The following is a 22,736-nucleotide window of genomic DNA, read 5'->3' on the forward strand; positions in this document are numbered from 1 at the left end:
ATAAGAAGATATTCTAGATAATACTATATTTTCTAAAATTATTTTACATACCAATATGAAACTCTCCAAATAATATTGTGATTTTATTACAACCGTAGGTACTATTCAAATCGTACCAATAAAATACAAAATACGACAGCCCTTGTCAAGGAACTTTCAACCCTATTTTGTATAACAAAAAGAACTATCAGTATTCCCAAATCTCTAAGACCATTAGTCTCTTCCCATTGACAAGTGGGTCTGAAACTAGACCCATAAACATGCCAGATCTCATTGGGACCTCTTGAGATATATGGGCTGTTGAGAGTTCAAGGTTTTTCAAACTAAAGAGCTGATTAGGTGAGATTTATATTGAAATCTTTGTACTTTAGTTTAGTACTTTTACCTTCGTAGCAAATTCGATGGAATCTTAAGAACGCACTACCAACTGCCCACGACTTTGCACGCATTAATTATATACTTAAACTTATACTATTAAATGTCTATTTAAAAACTAAATTTAAATCCGTTGCGTATGGACGCAAATATAGGGACAGTCGGTAAAAAGCGACTTTATTTTTTCCTACGTATGAATTTTATTTGAAATATTAAAAAAATAGTATGAAATATAAATACTAATTAAACGAATTAGTAAAGAATATAGGATCTGTCATAACTACACTTAATTTAGGTCAAAAACATTTCCAAGTCGCAAAACATGAGTTTGCTTATACAAGCATCTCTGCTATCCATTCTGAGTATAAAAAAGCGAAATTCTATTTATATAACAATATGTTATATCTACGTACAAATACCTCAAATATTTTCTTCAAACGATAACAGCCGTGTTGCTATGTAATGTATGTTTTATATTGGATCTCTTATAAATCCGAGAAGCCATTCTATTCAGATTAGGTATTCCTATTACGCGTAATATACGCAAATAATGTGCTTCGGAATTAAAGCCGTCTGATCAGTTCATGTAATATCGAATTTTCTTTCATTTTCGAATATTTTACTATATTATGTGAACCTTCAAATTGGAAAGTAATTCAATTACTTTTTTGCGGTTTTTTTTTTGATGGAATGTATTTTTGTAAATCGTTTTCTAATTTTGATCTAGATCTAGATGTTCTATTTTGAGGGGGTTTTTTCACCTGAGATGTGCTATGTAGCTGTGCTACGAAGATATAATGGCTTAGTAGTGAAACTATATGATCGTTTCCACTGATACTAAGCTATGTAGCATTGCAAGAGTAATATATGCTATGAAGTTGCGCCGTCACAAAGTAGCTGTGCAAGCAAAATGTGCAGCTGGAGACGGAAACCATCCATAGCACGCATCTTTCCACCAGCTAAGCTATTATACCAATAAATATGATTGGTGGAAGCCCAAAGCATCCACAGTAACGTAGCACAGTACCGTACATCTCTGATGGAAAAGCATTCTGAATATGAGAGTCACTAAGCTGAAGATAATCCATATTTTGAAAACAAGAATTCTATCTGGAGCAGTTCAGGTTCCGTGCTACTCTTTAACTTAACCTTTTTTTTATTTCATTATTGAAGGCCACCAGAACAAGTTATTTTAGTTCCTATTCAGTATCACAAAGTGAAACCTTGCATAGATAGTAAGCTAATTTTAATAACTCCCTCATTGTAGGTTACATAACTTAAGGTCGCGCTACACAGTTGCTACGCCGTAGCTGATGTCACCGCTACGCTGTTTTCGTAGCAAGTAGTTACGATCTCGTGTCAATAACAGCTCGGTCGTAGCGGATTTACTACTTTTGCTACGAATGTTTCTGTTGTGCACAGATTTTACTGATGGCGATGGTTTGTTTTTTTAGGCCTTAAAGTAAGATCTAATCTAAGGTGTATTAAAATCTAGATATATTGGGGTATATATGTTGTGTCTCAAAATCCAATAACATTGCACTAGTTTGTCTTATCAACACGACAGGATTTTGCTTATTTTTATGTAACTCTCATACTTGACAATTATTTGACTTGATATGCTATTGGAGCATCAAATGTCTAATCACAGAAGATGATGATGATTTCCAAAATTTGCCATAAAAATCTTTACTGGACAAAAAATCCTCACACTTCGCGCATTTTTAACGGCATATCACTTTCGTGGGGCTTTTAACAAATTTGTCAATAAGCCGCAGGGCGCACCCCTAATCAAACAGGCGGTTAGTTAGTGGCAACCCTAACCGCTATTCATTAGCCTACAATCGATGTTTGCTGAGTCCAAATTACTGGGAAATTTGTACTGAAATAGGGACACCTGCAAAATCGGGACCAATCGCTGTGACAGAATGATAAACGATACATAATTAAGTTCCCATACTTAGTTGATTTTAAGTACAAGTGCAGCTGAATACATTGTAATAGAGTTCACACACGATCAATCTACACGAATCTACACGATTGAATCGTGTGTCATGATGAAGGGTTGAAAACTCACCAACGGAAAGTACCAATGTGACTTCTTCCGAGTTATATGTACTTTCTGAGATTATTAAGACACAACTAGAAAATGGTGGTGGAAAAAGCCGTAAGGAAACCTAGGCTTATAATTTCTAATTATAATTTTGAAATCGCAAACCTGCATTCAGCAAGCTTGGTGATTAATCCTTAAACCTTCTCCGTACGAAAGGAACCATACCATTCCATACCATATTAAAAGGACCTTATATTATTGAAACCTTATAATATAAAATATATGCAGGCATGAGTTCCCTTCGTTCGTTGACCCTACAAAACATGAGCACACTTTTTCAGTGACACGCCGTACTATCTCATTTGAATGCTTTATGAAAACCTTTGGGAAATCTAAACAATCCAAGAGATCCTTTGTTTATATAAAAAGGTAAATTTTCACGAATCTAACAGCAATTCTTTTTACCCGACTGCGCCAGAAGGAGGGTTATGTTTTTCGAGTGTATGTATGTATGTATGTATGTATGTATGTATGTATGTATGTATGTATGTATGTATGTATGTATGTATAATTGTTTGGCACGCTCTGCAGCCTAAACGGCTTGATGGATTTTGACTTGAGAGGTGTCGTTAGATTTGTATTTACTGTGAGAGTGACACTGGATATATCAAAATTAAAAAAAAACAAAATGGCGGATTTTTGGCGCCAAATTCGAATATTTCTCACTCTCTAGCCTAAACGGCTTGACGGATTTTGACTTGAGAGGTGTCGTTAGATTCGTATTTACTGTGAGAGTGACACTGGATATATAAAAATAATAAAAAAACAAAATGGCGGATTTTTGGCGCCAAATTCGAATATTGCTCACTCTCTAGCCTGAACGACTCGATGGATTTCCGCTTTATAGGGGTCGTTTGATTCGTATTTACTGTCAGAGTGACACTAGATATATCACAATGAAAAAATAATAAAACTAAAAATAAATAAATAAAAAAAGTAATTTAAAAAACTAAAAAACCCGACTGCGTTTCTTTACAATATTAAAATGAAAAAACCCTAAAACAAGAAAGTAATCGTAAAATTTAAGCAGTCGGGACCCATTCTAGAAAGCAAGCCGTATGTGCCCTCACAAAGTCTTTATATTTAGAATGGGTCCCGACTGCTTAAATTTTACGATTACTTTCTTGTTTTAGGGTTTTTTCATTTTAATATTGTAAAGAAACGCAGTCGGGTTTTTTAGTTTTTTAAATTACTTTTTTTTTAGGTATTGTATTATGCTTGAATTTCTAAGACGCTGGTCTTTTGTATTTCGTTCGTATATACCAACATAATACATAGACACATGCCTTTTGCCTTGATTACTTTGTTGAACTTAATTTTATTAATCTTACATCATAAAATATGTGCCAAATATTACACACAGAACATGATAGCATTTTTATTGCACATAAACTTTGTACAACGTTGGCCACAACTTAGGCACCAACACCAAAAGTCAATATGTGATAATTATTTAACTACATATTGGAACCAACATGCCTCGTTGGCCGAGTGGTTGCAAGTTCGACTGCCGGGCAAGGGGTCTCGGGTTCGATTCCCGGGTCGGGCGAAGTATTACTGGGCTTTTTTCGGTTTTTCGAAAACTTCTCAGTGGTAGCACGGAGTCTGGAAATGTGCCCGGTATATGGCAATGGGCTCACCACCTATTACATGGGACTTACAACATAAATTGTGAAAATTGTGTGTACGCAGTGGCATTACGTGCCATAATGTGCACCTCTGCCTACCCCTTCGGGGATTAAAGGCGTGACGATATGAATGAATGAATGGAACCAACATTGGAGCAAATATTTTCTAGGTCACATCAAATAAGAACCATTAGCTCCAATGTTCGTGCCAACCTGTGGAGTCAATAATATTGCTATTTCTGACAAGTAATTTCGCAATTACTTAAATGATCTTTTCTAAAAACTATACGGCGCTGTAAATTAAACTATTTATATATAAAAAAAGCTTCTAAAGTCATCATGATCAGCCTATAAGTGGCAAATGCTAACCAAAGGCCGCTTCTCACACGAAGAAGGTTTGAGCAACGCAACGCTTATTCAATGTGGGTTGGTGATTTCAAACTTATAATAAATAGAAATTTTAAGACCATGTTTCCCTATGATGCTATTCCATACTCGTTTGTCAGTGGTGTCTAAATAATCTTAAAAAGTACATATAACTCGGAAAAACACATTTGTACTCTCCGTTGGTTAGTTTTGAAACCGCACCCGTCTTGAGAAGCCTTCTTCATATATTATTATACCTCCGACCCTCCACGACCTCTAAAGACCCGATCATTATTTAAAAGCTATTTATTTGTTTCGTAAGTACAATTTAAATCATGAACTTGTAGATATTCAAAGTTGAAGTAGTTCAAGTGCTGTTCAATCTTGGAGATCTTCTTTTGAAACTCATAATAACAATTATCAACAAATCAAGTGTTTTAAATGGTACTCAATATCTTCTTAATTAACTTCACAATTGTTTTCTTATTACGATTTGTTTTGTTTACTTAATTGTACTGAGAATTCTGATATTGTTTCTAAAAATATTATTATTTTCTAAGATTGAAATATGTATTTGTTTTATATTTTTATGATATCTCACTGCTGCGTAAATGACCCTAAGTTTTATTATAATATAATTACGTATGTCAAAATTATCCCTCCTCTAATATATTTACTTTAATCGTGCAACTGGTACTACTATATTCTACAACTAACATACGTAATGAAATTCTTATAAAAGTATTTGATATTAAAAATCCATCACAAATCATATTCCATAAAAAATGTTCCATAAATGTCACCTAAAATATCAAACATATCTATCTTGTAACACCATGTACCACGTTAAGTAGTATTTGCTACGGCGTAGGCGGCGTAGGTGTGACGTGTACTGCTACGCCGTAGTAATCTTTTAGGCGCCTACACTGTTATAAAATCTTATGACAAATAATGTCATGTAACGGATTATGTAGGCTTTTGATACTGGCAAATGTGTTAATTGAGTCGGGCGTATAGAAAAGTCAATTAATGGATTTGACGTAAGCTTTAACAGACCGATTAGACAATGAATGCTATTTGCCTCATAATCTACTTAGACTTATTTAAACCTTCTCCAGCTAGCAGTAGATACTTTGAGACGATTGATGAGTGATGTATCTCATAGCATTTTCTGATCTACAATCAACACTTTATTCGATAGAAATAACTACATACTTTACTTTTTTGGGTTACTAAATTAATAAAACAAAAACTAAGTATATCTCCCGTATGCTGCTAAAATTAATATACCCGTTGCTAAATCCTTTGCGTAAATAACAGAAACAAGATATTATTATGAACGGCCGACATAATCCTGAAGAAATTACATACTCAATGTGCTAGGAAGATTACAGTAACTCGCCTCAGTATGTGTATACCAGTTGGTACGTTTTAAAATACATATTGTTAATACTGTATGTAGTTATTTTTAAAGGGGAAAATCATCCAATGGCTTCTCCCGCCTTGAGTGAGGCGAAAGGGAGTGTCAGACTCTTACTGACTAAAAACCACCTCGTTCCTACTCCTGCTTTTCGAGCCGGAGACCCGGTAAACCCGCTAAGTAGCCCGCAGCTCCGGATCAGGCATCAGGCCTACTGCGTTCCATCTGTGGTGGTCTGATGGCTCTTTAAGGTATACGCATGGGTATAAAATTAAAATACCTATAAAAATAACAGTCGATTCGTACATTCATAACTTCTTTTATAACCAAAACCGTACATAAAATTAAATGAACTTGCCTAACGAGTAAAACAAGTTCACGTTTCCAGTGGAAATATTTAATCACATGTTGCATGTTGTTCTCTGAAACAACATGTTGGGAAACAGTACAAATAGTATTATTTTATTAAAATAGTTTGTTGCTTCCCAAGTTTTAGCTCCACAGTTGAAATTGTATGTAAATATTCCTACCTAATGACGTCTAGAAGTTACTTCTCTGGTATTATTGTTGGTACAAAATTTTAGAAGTAAATTGTTACGTTTCAGTGACTTAGGATACCTAATTATTCTAAGTTATTTTTGGAGAAATATTGCTAATTTGTTTGGTTGTACAACAGATTGACGTAACTGCTCTCTGTCTAGATTATTTTCAAGTTTTAACACGGGCTTATAAATGGAGCAGCATGCACAAACATTGTTGTGCATTCAAATGAATAGTATTTAACTTCGTATTGAAAGTATTTTAGTTGACCGAACTGTTTTAGTTAACCGAACGCGTTCCGAATCCCCATCTGGTAGATTTAATTTGAACACCATACGATAGCAGGTGCAAGTTGATTCAAGTGTGAAGCCAATAATCTCATAACCGGCTTCACTATACCATAACATAAACACATTATCAAAACTCAATCAAATAATTATAACCAGCTGGTACAAATAACAATAATAATTGAGCTTGAAATGTCTTTGCAAGCCTTCGTACACGAGTACATAAACTATTGTAATCCATTAATTTAGGAGAACAACGGTAACGCACGTGTTTTGTTTCCATTTTAAGTTAAAGCTGTTACACACGAGCGGTATGTTATAGGATAATCAACGGTAAGGGCAACTGATGTCGTCGACATGTATCGGCGGCAACCGTCGATGACAGCAATCGACATCTATCCAGAGCTGCAGACAACCTAATGGTTTATCGGATCTCCGAATCAAAACAGGAGTAGGAATGAGGTGGTTTCTCTTAGCAGGAGTAGAAATAGGTGTTTACTTAATACTACCCTGACACTCTATCTTTCCGCACTCTCAAAAACAAAGTCATCAACATTTGAACTATAAAGATCGGTTAATCGATCCCACTGGTTAGTGGTAACCGTAAGAGAACACACGTCGACAACTGCCATCGTTACGTATCGACGACAGCTGCCTCTACCGTTGGAAACAAGCCGCTCGTGTGCAAAAGCCCTTATCTAGATATTTCAGTATTTCAGTTCGTTTCAGCTGTTGAATTGGGATATGTTTGAGAAATGAGATGGATTACTTAGCTACGTACTGTGATGGAATTGAAATCGAATTACGAAGACTGCTAGCGTTCGGCTTAAGTAAGATATTGTTTTTGTGTTGTGTTGTTTTGAAGAAGACATATTAGATACGGTTTTTATTTTTCATTTCAATGTCATAAATTCACGTATGTTGTTGTTACTAATCTACAAACTTGAATTATATTTTTTTGCTGTTATCTTGGTCATTATGAAAGGAATATGTATAATGTAATAGTTATACTTTTTTCTATCTTTTAAAAACATTGGGTGTAATTTTAAAATGCCATCTCACACAATAATTTCTTAACCAAAAAGGATTGACCAAATTGTTTGTTTTGCAGTCATGCTTAAAATATGTAATAGAATCTAAGTATATCATTGAATCTGCTATAATTAAGTCTCAATAATAACTTTCACATCAATTACAACTGCAATTCAAACTTGCATAATGCTTGTATATATTTGATATTGATATTGATATTTTGAGAGATGGCGCCACTGCCACGGTCAACATTAGCTCCGTGTATTTAAAGTGAAAAAAATAGTTAATAAACAGTAAAGTCGAAAATATACAGTGAAAAGTGAATATTATAGTCCAAATACCAAGTGAAAGTGTTATCTCAATTGAATTCACAAATATAGCAAAGCTAAAAGCATTACAAAATACAGTGCGTCATTGTTCTATTACTGTTAATTAATTACTAAATAATAAACAAAACAAGACTCCTACATACTAAAAAAACAAAAATACAGTGCAAAATAACTATTACAAACATTCCAGTAACAACAAATATATAAAAAAAGTGAAAACAGTGATTAATAAAAACTACTACTATACTAAATAATAAACAAATAATACTACTATACTAAATAATAAACAAAACAAGACTCCTACATACTAAAAAAACAAAAATACAGTGCAAAATAACTATCACAAACATTCCAGTAACAACAAATATATAAAAAAAGTGAAAACAGTGATTAATAAAAAAAAACGGACGGTGAAATCGAAATTTTTAAAAATCAATTTTTAAAAATCATATAAGCGTCGTAACGTTTTTTTTGAAGAACTGTCTCGTAAGTGACCACTAATTTGGACAATCTACGTACGAACACTGTGGCGTGGTGGTTTTCGTCGAGACTTGTAACTCCCGGAACCCGAGTTCGGATCTCAACTAACGTTACACTTTTTTGAACTGCAATTACAAAATGTCATCGAAAATTGGATTAAGGAATACGAGCAGTGGCCGCAAGATGCCAGCACTTGTAATATGCTATAAATGTAAAAAACATGTAGATATAAAAACCACCGCTTTATGCTCGATCTGTAACCATAGATATGAACCAGATTGTATTGGATATCCTGAAAAAACATATCGTATGATGGATCAGGAATCAAAAAAGAATTGGAAATGTACAACTTGTATTAAAAACAAAAAACTAGTAAATAGTGACTCGTCTAATATTACTCTGAGAAATAAAAAGAAACTCACAAATAAAACATCACCGACGGTACAAGAAGACAATGAAGTAAAAAAACACAAGTCTATAGATGAGTCACAAACTCAGGATTCGCATATACTTACTGATTACAATACATCCTCTGAATCATATTGTACACCTACAAAAATGTTAAAAAGTTTGGATGGCACATTATCGGGCCCGATTTCAGACTTAGTTTCTCTGTCGGAGATGAAAGATACCATGTCTCAATTAACTGCCAAACTAGAATGCACCCAAAATGAGCTTGATAATAAGATACTGGAAAATAATGATCTTCAAAGACAAGTAAACAAGTTAACTGCTGAAGTCATTGTATTAAAATCCCTATGCCAAACTTCTTCGATAACTGAAGATACTTCTCGTTGCAGCATTAAAAAGAGGCCAAGTTCAGCTCACTGCATAACATCCACCCCTTCTTCACCCTTAAATTACTCAAACGTCGACTGCTTTTATGATGATAGAACACTATCTCTGAAAAAAAATATTTCAGATCTACAACAACAGTTGGAAGATGCAAAACTTGAAATTTCAAGATTAACAAAACAAATAGAGACATTAACACAGTATCTACATAATAAAAGTGAGGTCTCCAGCTTGACAATGATTCCTCCACGCAATTCTACCACACCTACCTATACTACCAGAGAAAGAAAACGCGAGCACGAACCTGGAAGAAATTTATATATATACGGTACCCAACAATGTGTTGGTTTGGCCTCAGCCTTAATGCAGTCAAGATGCAATACTATGTACGAAAAATACAGAGTTTTTGCGGAAACGAAGCCTAATGCGAAATGTTATGACGTCACTCAGAACTGCATAAGAAGAATCTTAAATCCGGATGATAAGATAGTCATATGTGTAGGAGAAAATGATCACAATTTAAAGCAAGTTTTATCACAATTAGAAGTTGTATTAGAGACCTTTTATAATAATAGAATAATTGTATTAAATGTTAACAGCAGCCACTTTCTTAATACTTCAAAATTGAATAATGGTATAAAAAATCTATGTAAAAAATTTAAAAATGTCACTTCCTTAACAAACATTATTTTAAGTTATCAGAGATCTGTAACTCTATAAATTATGTAATAGACTGTAACGATTATGATGAAGCCTACTTGTATCCCGCGAATATTAGAAAGTTTGTAATGCGTAATTATACCAATAGTAATACCAATACCAATAGTAATACAACAACGAGTAAAAAGTGCCTAGCCGAGCCTAAAAAGGGAACGATTCCTTTTTACTTTAATAACCAAAGCTGTGAGAAAAATAAACAAACAGCTAGCCCCACTGAATCTGTCAGCAATGTAAACAAAGGTACAATACCTTATTATTTCCCTATGTTAAAAAAGAAAAATAGTTTTTTTCGAGCCTAAAACCCATACATTTCATATTATGCACCAAAATATTGCTAGCATTCTGTCGAAACGGGAACTCCTAGAAATAACAATTCAGGAGTTAAGAGTAGCACAAAAACCACCAGATGTAATATGTCTGTCGGAAACTTTTATTAAAAAAGGCTATGAGAACTATGTTAAAATATCTGATTATCAACTAGCTGCCAACTTCTGCAGAGAAAAACAAAGAGGGGGAACTTGCATTTTAGTAAAAAAAGACATTATTTTCAAAGATTTACCATATATAAAAACATATGCTACTCAAAATACATTTGAAGCATGTGGCATAGAGATTGAGTGTTATAAATTGCTAATTATTTGCCTGTACAGAACACCAAACTCTGATCCCACACAGTTCTTAAGTAAATTAAACAACCTTTTAAACTATATAACTAAAAAATACAAATATAAAATGCGTATTGTTATAGCGGGAGATTTTAATATAAACACTTTGAAAAAGAGCAATATTACTAACCATTTACAAGACATATCCTATAACTTTAACATGAAAATTCACATCGATGTACCCACGCGCAAGTCATCATGCATAGACCACATTCTAAGTAATATTCCGAACGCTATCGCATCAGTCATGCCTCTCTATCTCTCCGACCATGATACAGGCCAAATGTTAAGCTTTCCTGTTAATGAAAAGGCTGAAAAACGTACAACTTATTATATATATAAAAGAGATTATAATTTAGACAACATTCGCAAGTTCAAGGAATGTTTGAACAATATAACATGGTCAGACATATATATAAAAAGTGATACAAACGCATTCAGTGATTTTCATGAACTTTTATGTTTATTCTATAATCTTTGTTTCCCAAAAGTAAAAGTAAAAGTAAATAACAAAAATAAAAATAACCAAAATTGGATAAGTAAGGGTCTAAAAAAAAGCTGTCTAAATAAACGTACACTAAGATATAAATACTATCAAAATAAAAATACTAGTAATAAAAATAAATATATTAAATATTCTAATATTCTAAAAAAATGTATAATGAATTCAAAAAAAAATGCAAACATTAAATATATAAACAAACATGAAAATAAATGTAGGGCCACATGGGCAGTAATTAAAAACGAAATACGTGATACTAATTACATAGGAAACATGGATAAAATCATATTTAACAATAGGATACTAACACAACCCGTGGAAATTGCCACTGCCTTTAACAATCACTACATTAACTTAACTCATGAAACAACACATAAACATATAAAAATATCTACTCTAAGTGCCCCTACAAATTCTATGTTTCTAAAACCTATGTCAGAAAATGAGGTTAGACGAGAAATAATGTTATTAACTAACTCCAGCTCAGTAGGCTACGATGAAATCAATACTAAAATTATTAAAGAATGTGTTAACGAATTAACCGCTATTTTAACGCATTTGATAAATGTCTCATTCGAAACAGGTACTTTTCCTGACGCTCTCAAATACTCAATAGTCAAACCATTGTTTAAAAAAGGGGAAAAGTGTGATATTAATAATTATCGTCCAATTACGTTAATACCTATTTTATCAAAAATTTATGAAAAGTGCATGTATAGAAGATTAATTGACTATTGCGAAAAATTCCATATAATTAGCAAGGACCAGTATGGCTTTCAAAAAAATAAGTCCACCACATTAGCAGTATTCTCCCTTGTAAAGGCTATAGTTACTAATCTCAATAACAACAATTTAACTACTGGACTATTTTTTGATATCTCAAAAGCCTTCGACTTAGTTTCTCATGAACTGCTACTTAAAAAAATAGAATTAGTTGGTATCAGAGGTCCTGCGCTTCAATGGATAGCATCATATCTTAGTAACAGACAACAACGAGTTATCATTGATAAAATAGACGACAATGGAGACATGGTACCTTTTTCATCTGAATACAAGTACAATAAATATGGTGTTCCCCAAGGAAGCGTTCTAGGCCCCATCCTATTCTTGCTGTATATAAATGATATTATTAGTATAACCAAACATCAATGTATATTGTTTGCTGATGATATTTCTATCATTGTGGCATCTGAAAAGGTCAATAACTGTATACATAACCATGAGTCTGAAATAAATAATACAATAGATAAATTGATACAGTGGCTTGACACAAACAACTTAAAAATAAATCTTAATAAATCCGTATATATAAATTTCAATAAATGTAAAAATCCTAATTATAATATTAAACTTAATATAACAAAAATTGATGAAGTAGCACATACAAAGTTTCTTGGTATAATTATAGATGAAAATTTAAATTGGAAAGAACATGTAGATTATATTTCTAAGAGAATAAATAAATTCGTGTATGCACTTCAACAAGTCAAAAATATAACAAGTCTAAAAACTGCTATTATGACCTATCATGCATACATAGAGTCACTGTTACGATACGGGCTTGTAATATGGGGTAACAGCACGGATATGATCAGAGCTTTTATTGCTCAGAAAAAGTGTATCAGGGCAATGTATGGGATGCACCCTGAGGTATCATGTCAACCCATATTTAAAAAACTAAAGTTGTTACCGCTGCCATCCCTATACATATTTGAAATATGCATGTTTGTCAATAAACATAAGGCCTTGTTTAAAACGGCCAATGACATGAATCCGCGGAACCGGCGGGACCCACAAAGACTCGTTCTAAATGATGTTCCTAAGCTTACCAAATACAACAAAAGCTGTTTATGTAATAGTGTTCGTATTTATAATAAGTTACCGAATAGCATAAGAAATTTAAACTCTAGATTATTTAAAATTAAACTATATAACTGGCTAAATACAAATAACTTCTATAGTCTTAAGGAATTTATGGATAAGAAACATTTATGTTAGTATTAAGTTGAAGATTTGCATGCTAAGTACACTTTTAGCAAAACATGTAAGCTCATTTTTATATTGTAACACCATTTATACCATGTTTTACGCAAATAAATATATTATTATTATTATTATTGTCTAAACACGTTGTATGTATATAGAGAAGATAATTTCAAAGGATCTAATAATGTATTATAATGCTGCTATTAACAGTGTTTGTCCCGAGCAGTCATTGTCGTGTGCCGAGCGCGCATCTATCAATGCCAGGTCTCTCACGCGACACGAATTATGCGTTCACTTTGTATAAACAGACATGTTAGTGGACGAAAAATATGGCGGTAATGTGGATATCTATAGCCTAAAATGTGACTATTATAAGTGGTGTTTGACTTTATTGAGAATTATATAGAGTGGATTGCGATTATGAAGTGTATTTATTTTGGTAACAAATTAAATAACAATTTGACAGCCGATAAATTAAGTCTGTTTGTAAGCAAATTGCAGTGACAGTGAACATGTTAAAGAAAATGAAAAAATAAATAAACACTACACTACTCAGAACTGTCTGCCTCGTTGGTCGAGTGGTCGCAAGTGCGACTGCCGGACAAGGGGTCCCGGGTATGATTCCCAGGTTGGGCAAAGTAATACTGGACTTTTTTCGGTATTTATAAAATTGATTACAAGTCGTAACAATAAGTCTTTTACGTGGATATCAATTTGAGAAATAAGTGCGATGCCATGACATTACAACCGATAAACCAAATTACTCCACAAAAAACAAAATAACACCAAACACACTAACCTCCCACACAAAATAAGACATTAAAGAAACTTTTACTCAAATTTTACCGGTATATAATCGAATTTCCACTCAATCAATTCATAATAGCATTAATTCTTACACAAATTAATTCTTAGAGGCTCTAATCGACGCTGTGGCGAAATTAAGTTATGTTGCCGCCTACCAAAGTTAGCGAGGCTTTCCTGCGAAATTTCATTATACCCCAAATTTGTTTAAACACCCACTATACATGGGGAAATCTATGGAAGATTTATGTTATTCAAGGAATTTTCGGTTTCAACTTATTTTTGGCGTCATTAGCACATGAAGTTAATGTAAAGGAACTTTTTTTTTTAGATATAAGCAATCGGAGCCGCCTATGAATTCTTGCAACATCTGAGAAATTACAACTACGTATCTAGATTTAGGATTGGGCATTTGAAATTGGAGTTTGGGATTTGGGATTCTACGTTGGAGATTGTAGATTGGTGATTCGAGATTGGAGATCGTAGATTGGCGATTCGAGATTACAGATTGAAAATTGGAGATTGTGATTGGGAATAGGGATTGGAAGTGAGTCTCGAATAATCACATTAGTACCTACTCAATTTTCTGCTTAATTTTATTTGTGGAGAAATTAGCGAATGAATTCAATTTTGATGTGGCTTTTGTTTACCTGTCTTCAGATAAGTATTAAAAATAATTTATTCGACTGTCCCTGTTGACTTTGCAGCGTAATGTATTGTTGTCACATGTTAGTCCGTCAGTCTGAATACAAAAATAACTGAACCGATTTTGATATGGTTTTCAGAGTGATTAATGAGAAAGGCGTCACTGCACTTGGAATTTATTTTCAGAAGTAAGACTAATTTTATATACTTATCATAAAATTTTTCAAAAGTTATTTAACATAACTAAAATAGTCTTTCATACATTGTTACCAAAACATATTACAAGAATAAACTTAATACTGTTACTTTGAGCGCTACGGAAGAGGCTTTCAGGGCATTTTTCAGGCTTACTTTTCAGTGTTTATCGTCTAAACGTAAACTAATTAGCATCGCCGTAAGCACCGTGACATAATGGTATCGTAATGAGTACCTCTGCCTACCCCTCCGAGGATAAAAAGCGTGACGTTGCTTTTTTTGCTTTTACTGTCTCCGTCTATTCGTTAATGAAAACAATTAATAGCAATTGGTTCTATATGTATATACGTGAGTAAATCGTGACTTTTAGTTAATATAAATGTTTTTATAAAATATTAATAGCATAAGTGTAGCGTAGGTGTACATAATATTGTAATTAACTGTATATAAAATCAGTCCATTTGTGAACTAAAATTGTTAAATAATAAATACGAGTATCAACGAATGAATTTCAATCAGCGTACCACTCCACTATGTGTAACTTAAATTAATTTTCAATTATTCACTATTTTCGGATGACTGTGTTTCATAGCTTTACAACAGTGATCATTTCATTTCAATGCTGAATTTATGAATAATTTTCAAACTAATTCATGTTGTCCTTCATCTGAAGTAATAACAAAGATACTATAATATTATTTGATTCATCTTTTGTTCCACGTAAGGGGTAGGTTTTTATGAGTTATTAGCTGGCCCTGCAAACTTTGTAACGCCTTAAAGATGTTTTTCTCACCTTTTAAACCTTCCCTGGACAATTAGCTAATTTTGACATAATGAAATTTGATAAATCGGGTCTAGCCGTTCCACAGTTTTAGCAAGACAGAAGATTTTATAATTCACATGTACATACAACATCACAATTACAGCCTACGCGCTATAACATACAAAAAAAAAAACTAAAAACTGAGATCATCAATAATATTCCGACTGACTGGGGGTATTAAACTCGATACTCCTTACACCCCTTCCCCCTTACCCTCAATAGTCACATTTATCGTCACACAACTGACAAAACGGTAAAAAAAAACAAGTTGATAAAAAGCTTACCTCGAAGCAACGTAAGAATTCCAAGCGGCATCACCAAAATCGCGACAAGCAGATCAGTAATGGCCAGTGACATGAGAAAATAATTGGTCACATTCTGCAATCTCCTCTCTAAATATATAGCCAGACATACTAGAACATTTCCAGCCGCAGTACAAACCACTAACATAATAGCTATCAAAGCCCACCAGTTGTTCACCGCTTTCTCTTCATTAATTTCACCAGTCACATTACCAGTATTATTAGCAAAAACATCAAATATATCTTCCAATGTATAATTGACTTCCTCAATCTTCTCATTCAGTTCCAGAATATTCTTTGTTAAAAATCTATGGCTGTGTTCATGCATTGTGTCGTGACTTTAGTACCAGTCTCATCTTCGACGGTACGTTCATCTTATTTCGTAAATGTGGATGGTTTCAGGATACATTTTCTTCTTATTTTTATTGTTCCTCGTTAATTTTGTTCAGCATCTGTAAAAGAATAATGTGTTTCAATGGTTTTGTGGAAGCTTCTTTTTTTGTTATTGATATTGTTACTGACGTTTTCTTGTGTTTCTTTTTTTTGGTTTTAATTGACATAGATTCAGTAAAATTCAACCTCGTTGGTTAAGTGGTCACAAGTACGACTGCCAGACAAGGGGTCTCGGGTTCGATTCACGGGTCGGGCAGAGTTATTACAGGGCATTTTTCGGTTTTTCAAAAATTTGGCGCGAAGTTACGTTTAAGTTAGATTCAGTAAAATGGATTTTGAACCTAAATACATTATGATTATCATGTCATAAGTTTAATTCACACATGAAATAGAAAGCGTAACTAAGCAGCTATGACAAATAAACCCGTCCTTTTTAGATTAAAAACATTTATTAAAACACATATTTATTTACTACACTACCTATTATAAAAAGATATCACACTTCACATATAATATACCTAAATAATATACTATATAACGGGTTCAATGTGACATTCAGAGTTATTTCAGATATAAACCCGAAGTTAATGAAACTCATAATAAAATATAATATTACCTTCCAAGGGTTATTGCGTTCATGATTCAGGTAGATGTTCCAATATCTTTGGAGATAAAGAATAAAACAAATAGACCTTTCTGACCCTTTTAGATCTCGCGATTACGACACAATTTATGTGCATAGCCCAGGCCTATTTGTAGATATTTCACGGATATTAGGCGCATGATTGGTTGAAAAATCCTTCTTACTTATTTACGTAATGTTGGGATTCATAAGTTTAGTTTTTCAAAAAAAGATTGTATTGTGATTAGAAAAGGTTGAAAATACTGTGTGTTTTTGTGTGACAGATAACCATACAGAGTAGAATAGGGTAGATGACTCATTTTTATTTTAATGTCCGTCTTGTAGATTATTTTAAAATATTAGACACGTATTTCTTTTTCTAACAGATACAAATATTTTCGAAGATATGTCGATTTCAAATATCGCGTGACATTACTTCTGTCGCATTTGTCGTCGTATTTACTCCTAAACTTTGATTCGTTTTATCTAACTATTGTTATATTATATGAAAAAATACGTGTCAAATATTTCTGCATTACCTACCTGACGGACTAAATAGATGTTTAATTATCATACCCCTTTATCATCCCTATTAGTAGTACTCGTAGTTTGATATTATAGTCTTGTTTACATTGCTGAAGAAGTATACCTTCCCAAAACAAAGAATCTAATAATATAATTTCTTACACCACCAGGATATAGAACATGAGAAGAACTGTTATACTAAACAGTTCAGAGTAAACTGTGGCGTATCTATTATTTGGTTTATAATAAATAGGATTCAAAACTGTTGAGCAACGTTCCAAACAGACCAAAGTAGATATTTAAAAATAAATAATTTAGTCACAATCAAAGCTGTGTACCCAAAACCGAAGCAAATTGTTTGTTCCTGAACATCTTAAGGAATTCCCTTTTACAACTTAAACTTAAATTATTTATAAGCATTTTAAACTAAGCCGGTAAAAGGGGCGAAGTGGTTCAAAATCTTTTGGTTAACGAGGGGCCGAGACAACTTTGAACTGTCTGTCAATTGTATAAACTTGAAATAATAACGTAATGTTCTCATTGTTGGAATGAAATCAGGAAGGATGGGGCTTTGGAGATACTTGGGGGCAAAGGAATTGGAGTTGGTGTGGTCGGAGTTCGTAATTACTTTTTGAATCTATATTTAATGGTAGGTATGTTGGTTTTGAATAGCATGAATATTTATTGAGAAAAATTGCATCAGTCTTCGTTTTTATTACAATTTTAACCGAAAATTTTTGCTAATAATTTATGCATTATATCATATATTTATATATTTATTTAAAACACTCTAAAATTATATTTTTAAACATTACTTATAAAAATAAAAAACAAAATAACATTTAAAAATATAAAAATAGGAGCCGACCAGTAGCGGGAGCATGGTCCAAGCTACCGGTGGTTAGGGCTCCAAAGACAGAAACCTCCTCACAATACATGCCGTTTCGGGGAGTACTGCCTTCTGCATCAGGCCCTTGATCCATCCGCCCAACCCCAGCCTCCTAAGGTGGTTGTCGAGGCTGTTGGCCGACACGACTATCGGCACAACGATACCACATTCCACATGTCGACAACCTCGTGAGCCAAGTCAAGATATTTTATTTGTTTATGTTTTTCAGCTTTCACGAGGTTCTCGTCATGAGGGATGGTGATATCGATTATCATCGTGCGGCGCGCTTGTCGGTCTATCACCACTATATCAGGTTTATTGGCTACAATAGTCCTGTCAGTGATGATAGATCGATCCCAGTACAACGTGATATGGCCGTTTTCGAGAACTGGATCGGGCGCATACTTGTAGTATGGAACCTCAAACTCAACAAGTTGGTAGTGCAAAGCAAGTTGCTGGTGGATAATCTTGGCCACCTGATTATGTCTATGCAAATATTCACCATTAGCCAAACGACCACAACCAGAAATTATATGTCTTATGGATTCACCAGGACTATGACATACCCGACATTCACCAGGACTATGACATGCCTGACATCATATATTTATATTATTATCATCATATATATGATATATTTTTATTAGAGATTCATTTGTTCTTTATTATTCAGCATAATACCTCAATTTTAACGTCCAATTACTGACCTAAATGCCTGAGTACACCTAAAATATTGTCCTATATCAGTCATACAGAAGATTTCTTTAAGTGGTGTAACTACAGGGTGACAAGTTAGCGCCACTAGTTTCTCCTATAAAAGAAATATACTTTTCCAAACAAAAAGCTAGCGACTACACTAACTTACAAAACTAAAGCAACTTTACAAAACTGCCTACAAATAAAAACTTTGACGTGTTTAAAAATCTTTCTATTACGATCTCTCCACGTGGTACTTGAGTTATTTAACTTAGTGATTTGTTCAAGGTCTCAGTAAAACAAACGTTGATGAATTTGATATTTGCAGCTTATCGATTCAAGGCATCAGTAGCTATGGAGACACTTAAACGTAGTGGATAGAAGGTCGAATGATTCACACTTAGCATATTTTTTGCAAGAACTATATGCTTTAGTTTAGTGTTTTAGTACTTTATACTCTACTTGGAAGGCTATCTCTATGAATATTTAGTGTAAGTTGAATATGTTTTTAGATGTGGTGTCATTTTAACTTAGAAACTAAAGTTAATATTTTTGTATGTATGTTGAAAGAAAGCAAATAAATATAATGATAAATTAATTACTTATTCAAATGTGGAAGGGCCATACTTAGTCACGTATGGGCCCACACGATTGGACTGATACCACGGTCTCTCAGAAAACCGACGTGAACCAGCGATTGAGTGTTTCACTGTGTGACTGTGAGTGAGGTGCCCAATTACTCCCCCTTCCCAATCACCGATTCCCCAACAAGCCTTAAATTCCTAACCTATAAAACGTCGGTTTCAAGTATCAATGGGCGGCAGCGATAGCTTACCATCAAGTGATCCGTAAGCTCGTTTACCGGCTTATACCACTAAACAAAGAAAATATACTTCTAGTTCCATTTCACACAAGCGTGAAAATATACAGTAACAAGTCACTACTGTAAACCGCACCCATGAGTCACAGCGCGTAGATTTATCACCGCCATTAAACAAGGATTCAAAAAAATTAAATCTCTGTCTTCTCGCATTCATTTTGCAGCGTAAAAAGAGCTTTAGCATGAAAAAATTAAAGTCTTTTATCGTAGCACGTTTGCAATCTCGGATAACAAGGACCTGCGGAAAAAGAGGCTGTAAATTTTCCGAGTCGCGGACAAAACCGCAAGATGTATTTAGTAAAAGGTGCGGTTTTCTTTTATTAGATTATCTCCGACTTTTTACTTTACGTGGACCCCTTATCAGGAGGTTGAATCATGACGAGTTTGCAGCTAATTAGAATTTTAAAAAGGTAATTCGTATTTTTCATCTGACTTTCACGTTTTTAAATTATGAGAAGCATTAGTATTTATTTCGTTTTGTATTTTATAAGGTACGCCTGACTTGTTGGTAAATGTTTATTTATTTATTTAGTAATGGTATCCAGAATCCCTTCTGGATATATACTTAAATTCCGTATGACGCGGCGACTGTCGCAATATGCTGCTCGTGAATATGAGGCTCTAGCATGGGTCGAAACTAGTCGATTTCCTAGTCAAATAATGTGAATAAGCCGACAAACTTAACAACTAATTTAGTATGTCTCACGAAAGTTACATACACTTATAAAAATACTATAAATTAAAAACGATATGCTTCCTCAATTAAAGGAGGCCACATCACGCAAAAGAGTCATAAAAATATACAGAAAACTTAAATCATAAAACTTAAAGGTTTAGAACAATATTTAAAACAAATACACACAATAGCACACAAATAAAAATAAGATATAATCAGACTCATTCAAAATTTCAAACAAACAAATATTGAAAATACTCAATTAGATATTAATTAATATTTTATGCTATTTTGTAATTGAGTTTTACCACGGATAAATTAAATTCAGCGTTTATAGTCCCATTGAGACTAATAAACCACAAAATGAGATAATAAACTGTCTAAAATAGGTCATACTGTATTTCGGCCTATTTCTAAAAACTTAATTTTATTTTTATGTAGCTAAAGATTTTAATAGGCTTCGCCTTTATTCCCGTGGGATGAAAAGTCTACTCATACCCTGTCTGTATACCAAATGTCATCAAAATCCGTTCAGTAATTTTAGCGTGATTGAAATTAAATGATATGAAACGAAACGAAATTAAATTAAATCATGTAAATTAAATTAAATGAAACGAAACGAAATGAAGTTAATTTATTTTTGTAAATAGGCTACAAAAAAGCACGTTTACACGTCAAAAATTATTATTATATAAAAAAATCTAGATGAGATCGGCATTTCCTAACGGACTATACTCTAAGAAGAAATGTTGAAACAAACTCAGATGTCATAATATATGACGTTCAAATATCCAAAGAAACAAACTTTTACATTTATAATACTAGTGTGATGTAAAATACTACGACTATTAAAAGAATTCTCCAAAAATATGTAACAGTAATTGTTGAGGCGGAGTAAGACATTAGATGAATGAACTTGACCAACCTCTAATAAAAATTGCTCAATTGGGTGATTGCCCAATTTGGACGATGAATTATTTTTTTCACGCAACGTTTAACGTTCAGCGTACAACTTTTGGATTGGAACGATATTGAGTTTTATTGGCTAATACCAAGTGTGGAATGAATGAAAACTACGTACAATTCCACTATAAATGCTAAAATGAATTAGTTTTTGTAGTGACCACTTCTTCAGTTAAAAGGTTGTAGGTACAACCTTTTAACACGTAGTTACGTGTAAGTGCGTCCGAAAAGTCAAGGTTTTTGTGTCGGGCAGAGTATTATTCAATTAAATTCTGTTTACTAGTACTGGTAAGATCGGGTTTCTTTAACCTTTGGCTTTTAGTCAGTAAGAGTCTGACACTCCCTCTCGCCTCACCCAAGGTGGAATTCATTGGATGATTTTCGGGGTAACTTGGACTCAAACCATTAGACTAAACTAATAATAATATTTACTTTATTCTGGATTCCTATTGGTCATAGAAAATGGGTTGAAGTTACCCCCTAGCGTCAAAGAAACCCAATTTTACTCATAGTATATTTTTTGTAATTCCAATGCATTAATGCTAAGACCTCTATATTTGTAAGACTACGACTTACATCAAGAGATTGTCAAGTAATTTATTTTGCAATCCAAGTCGTGTGACGGCCATGTTTATTCTGTAACTAATCGTATCTACACCGTATGTGTGTACAAGGCGTACACCAGCTGTGTACACCGTATACACCGGCCGTACGAGATTGTACCTCAGCCTAGATTACATAGAAACGTTAGATCGGTTCTATCGAGACAGGCCGAGACGTTGGAAGCACTCGTTTGTAATGCGTAATGGACAGTCGTGCAAATAATGTTCTAACTACATACTTAAATTACATTGTTGACATTTCAACTCTAAATAAAATTAGATGGTCGCAAGGAGCTGTCGTATATAGAACACTTTCAACTAGACGATCTAAACATCATTAGGGTGCTTTTCCACCAGAGATGTGCTATGTTGCTGTGCGAGGACTATGCGCAGTTCAAGTATGCGATGTATCATCCATAGCACACATTCATAGCATGCATCCATAGAACACATCCACAACACACGCCCATATAAAAAACATAG

At 33.5% G+C, this 22,736-nt stretch overlaps 2 protein-coding genes across 5 annotated transcripts in view; one reads left to right on the forward strand and one right to left on the reverse strand.

Annotated features, from left to right (window-relative positions):
* LOC118262919 (uncharacterized) overlaps nt 1–22,736 on the forward strand; it is a 401,080-nt gene that overhangs the window by 266,059 nt on the left and 112,285 nt on the right. The gene's annotated exons all lie outside the window — the stretch shown is intronic.
* LOC118262822 (probable G-protein coupled receptor No18) overlaps nt 1–22,736 on the reverse strand; it is a 126,735-nt gene that overhangs the window by 38,365 nt on the left and 65,634 nt on the right. For both annotated transcript variants that reach the window (XM_035574438.2, XM_035574437.2), the window contains exon 2: nt 15,990–16,459. In XM_035574438.2, coding sequence (XP_035430331.2) covers nt 15,990–16,335 — 346 coding nt within the window. In that variant the 5' untranslated portion in view covers nt 16,336–16,459. The remainder of the gene's footprint in view (nt 1–15,989; nt 16,460–22,736) is intronic.

The sequence above is a fragment of the Spodoptera frugiperda genome, chromosome 12 (genome assembly GCF_023101765.2).
Source record: "Spodoptera frugiperda isolate SF20-4 chromosome 12, AGI-APGP_CSIRO_Sfru_2.0, whole genome shotgun sequence".
NCBI lineage: Eukaryota > Metazoa > Arthropoda > Insecta > Lepidoptera > Noctuidae > Spodoptera > Spodoptera frugiperda.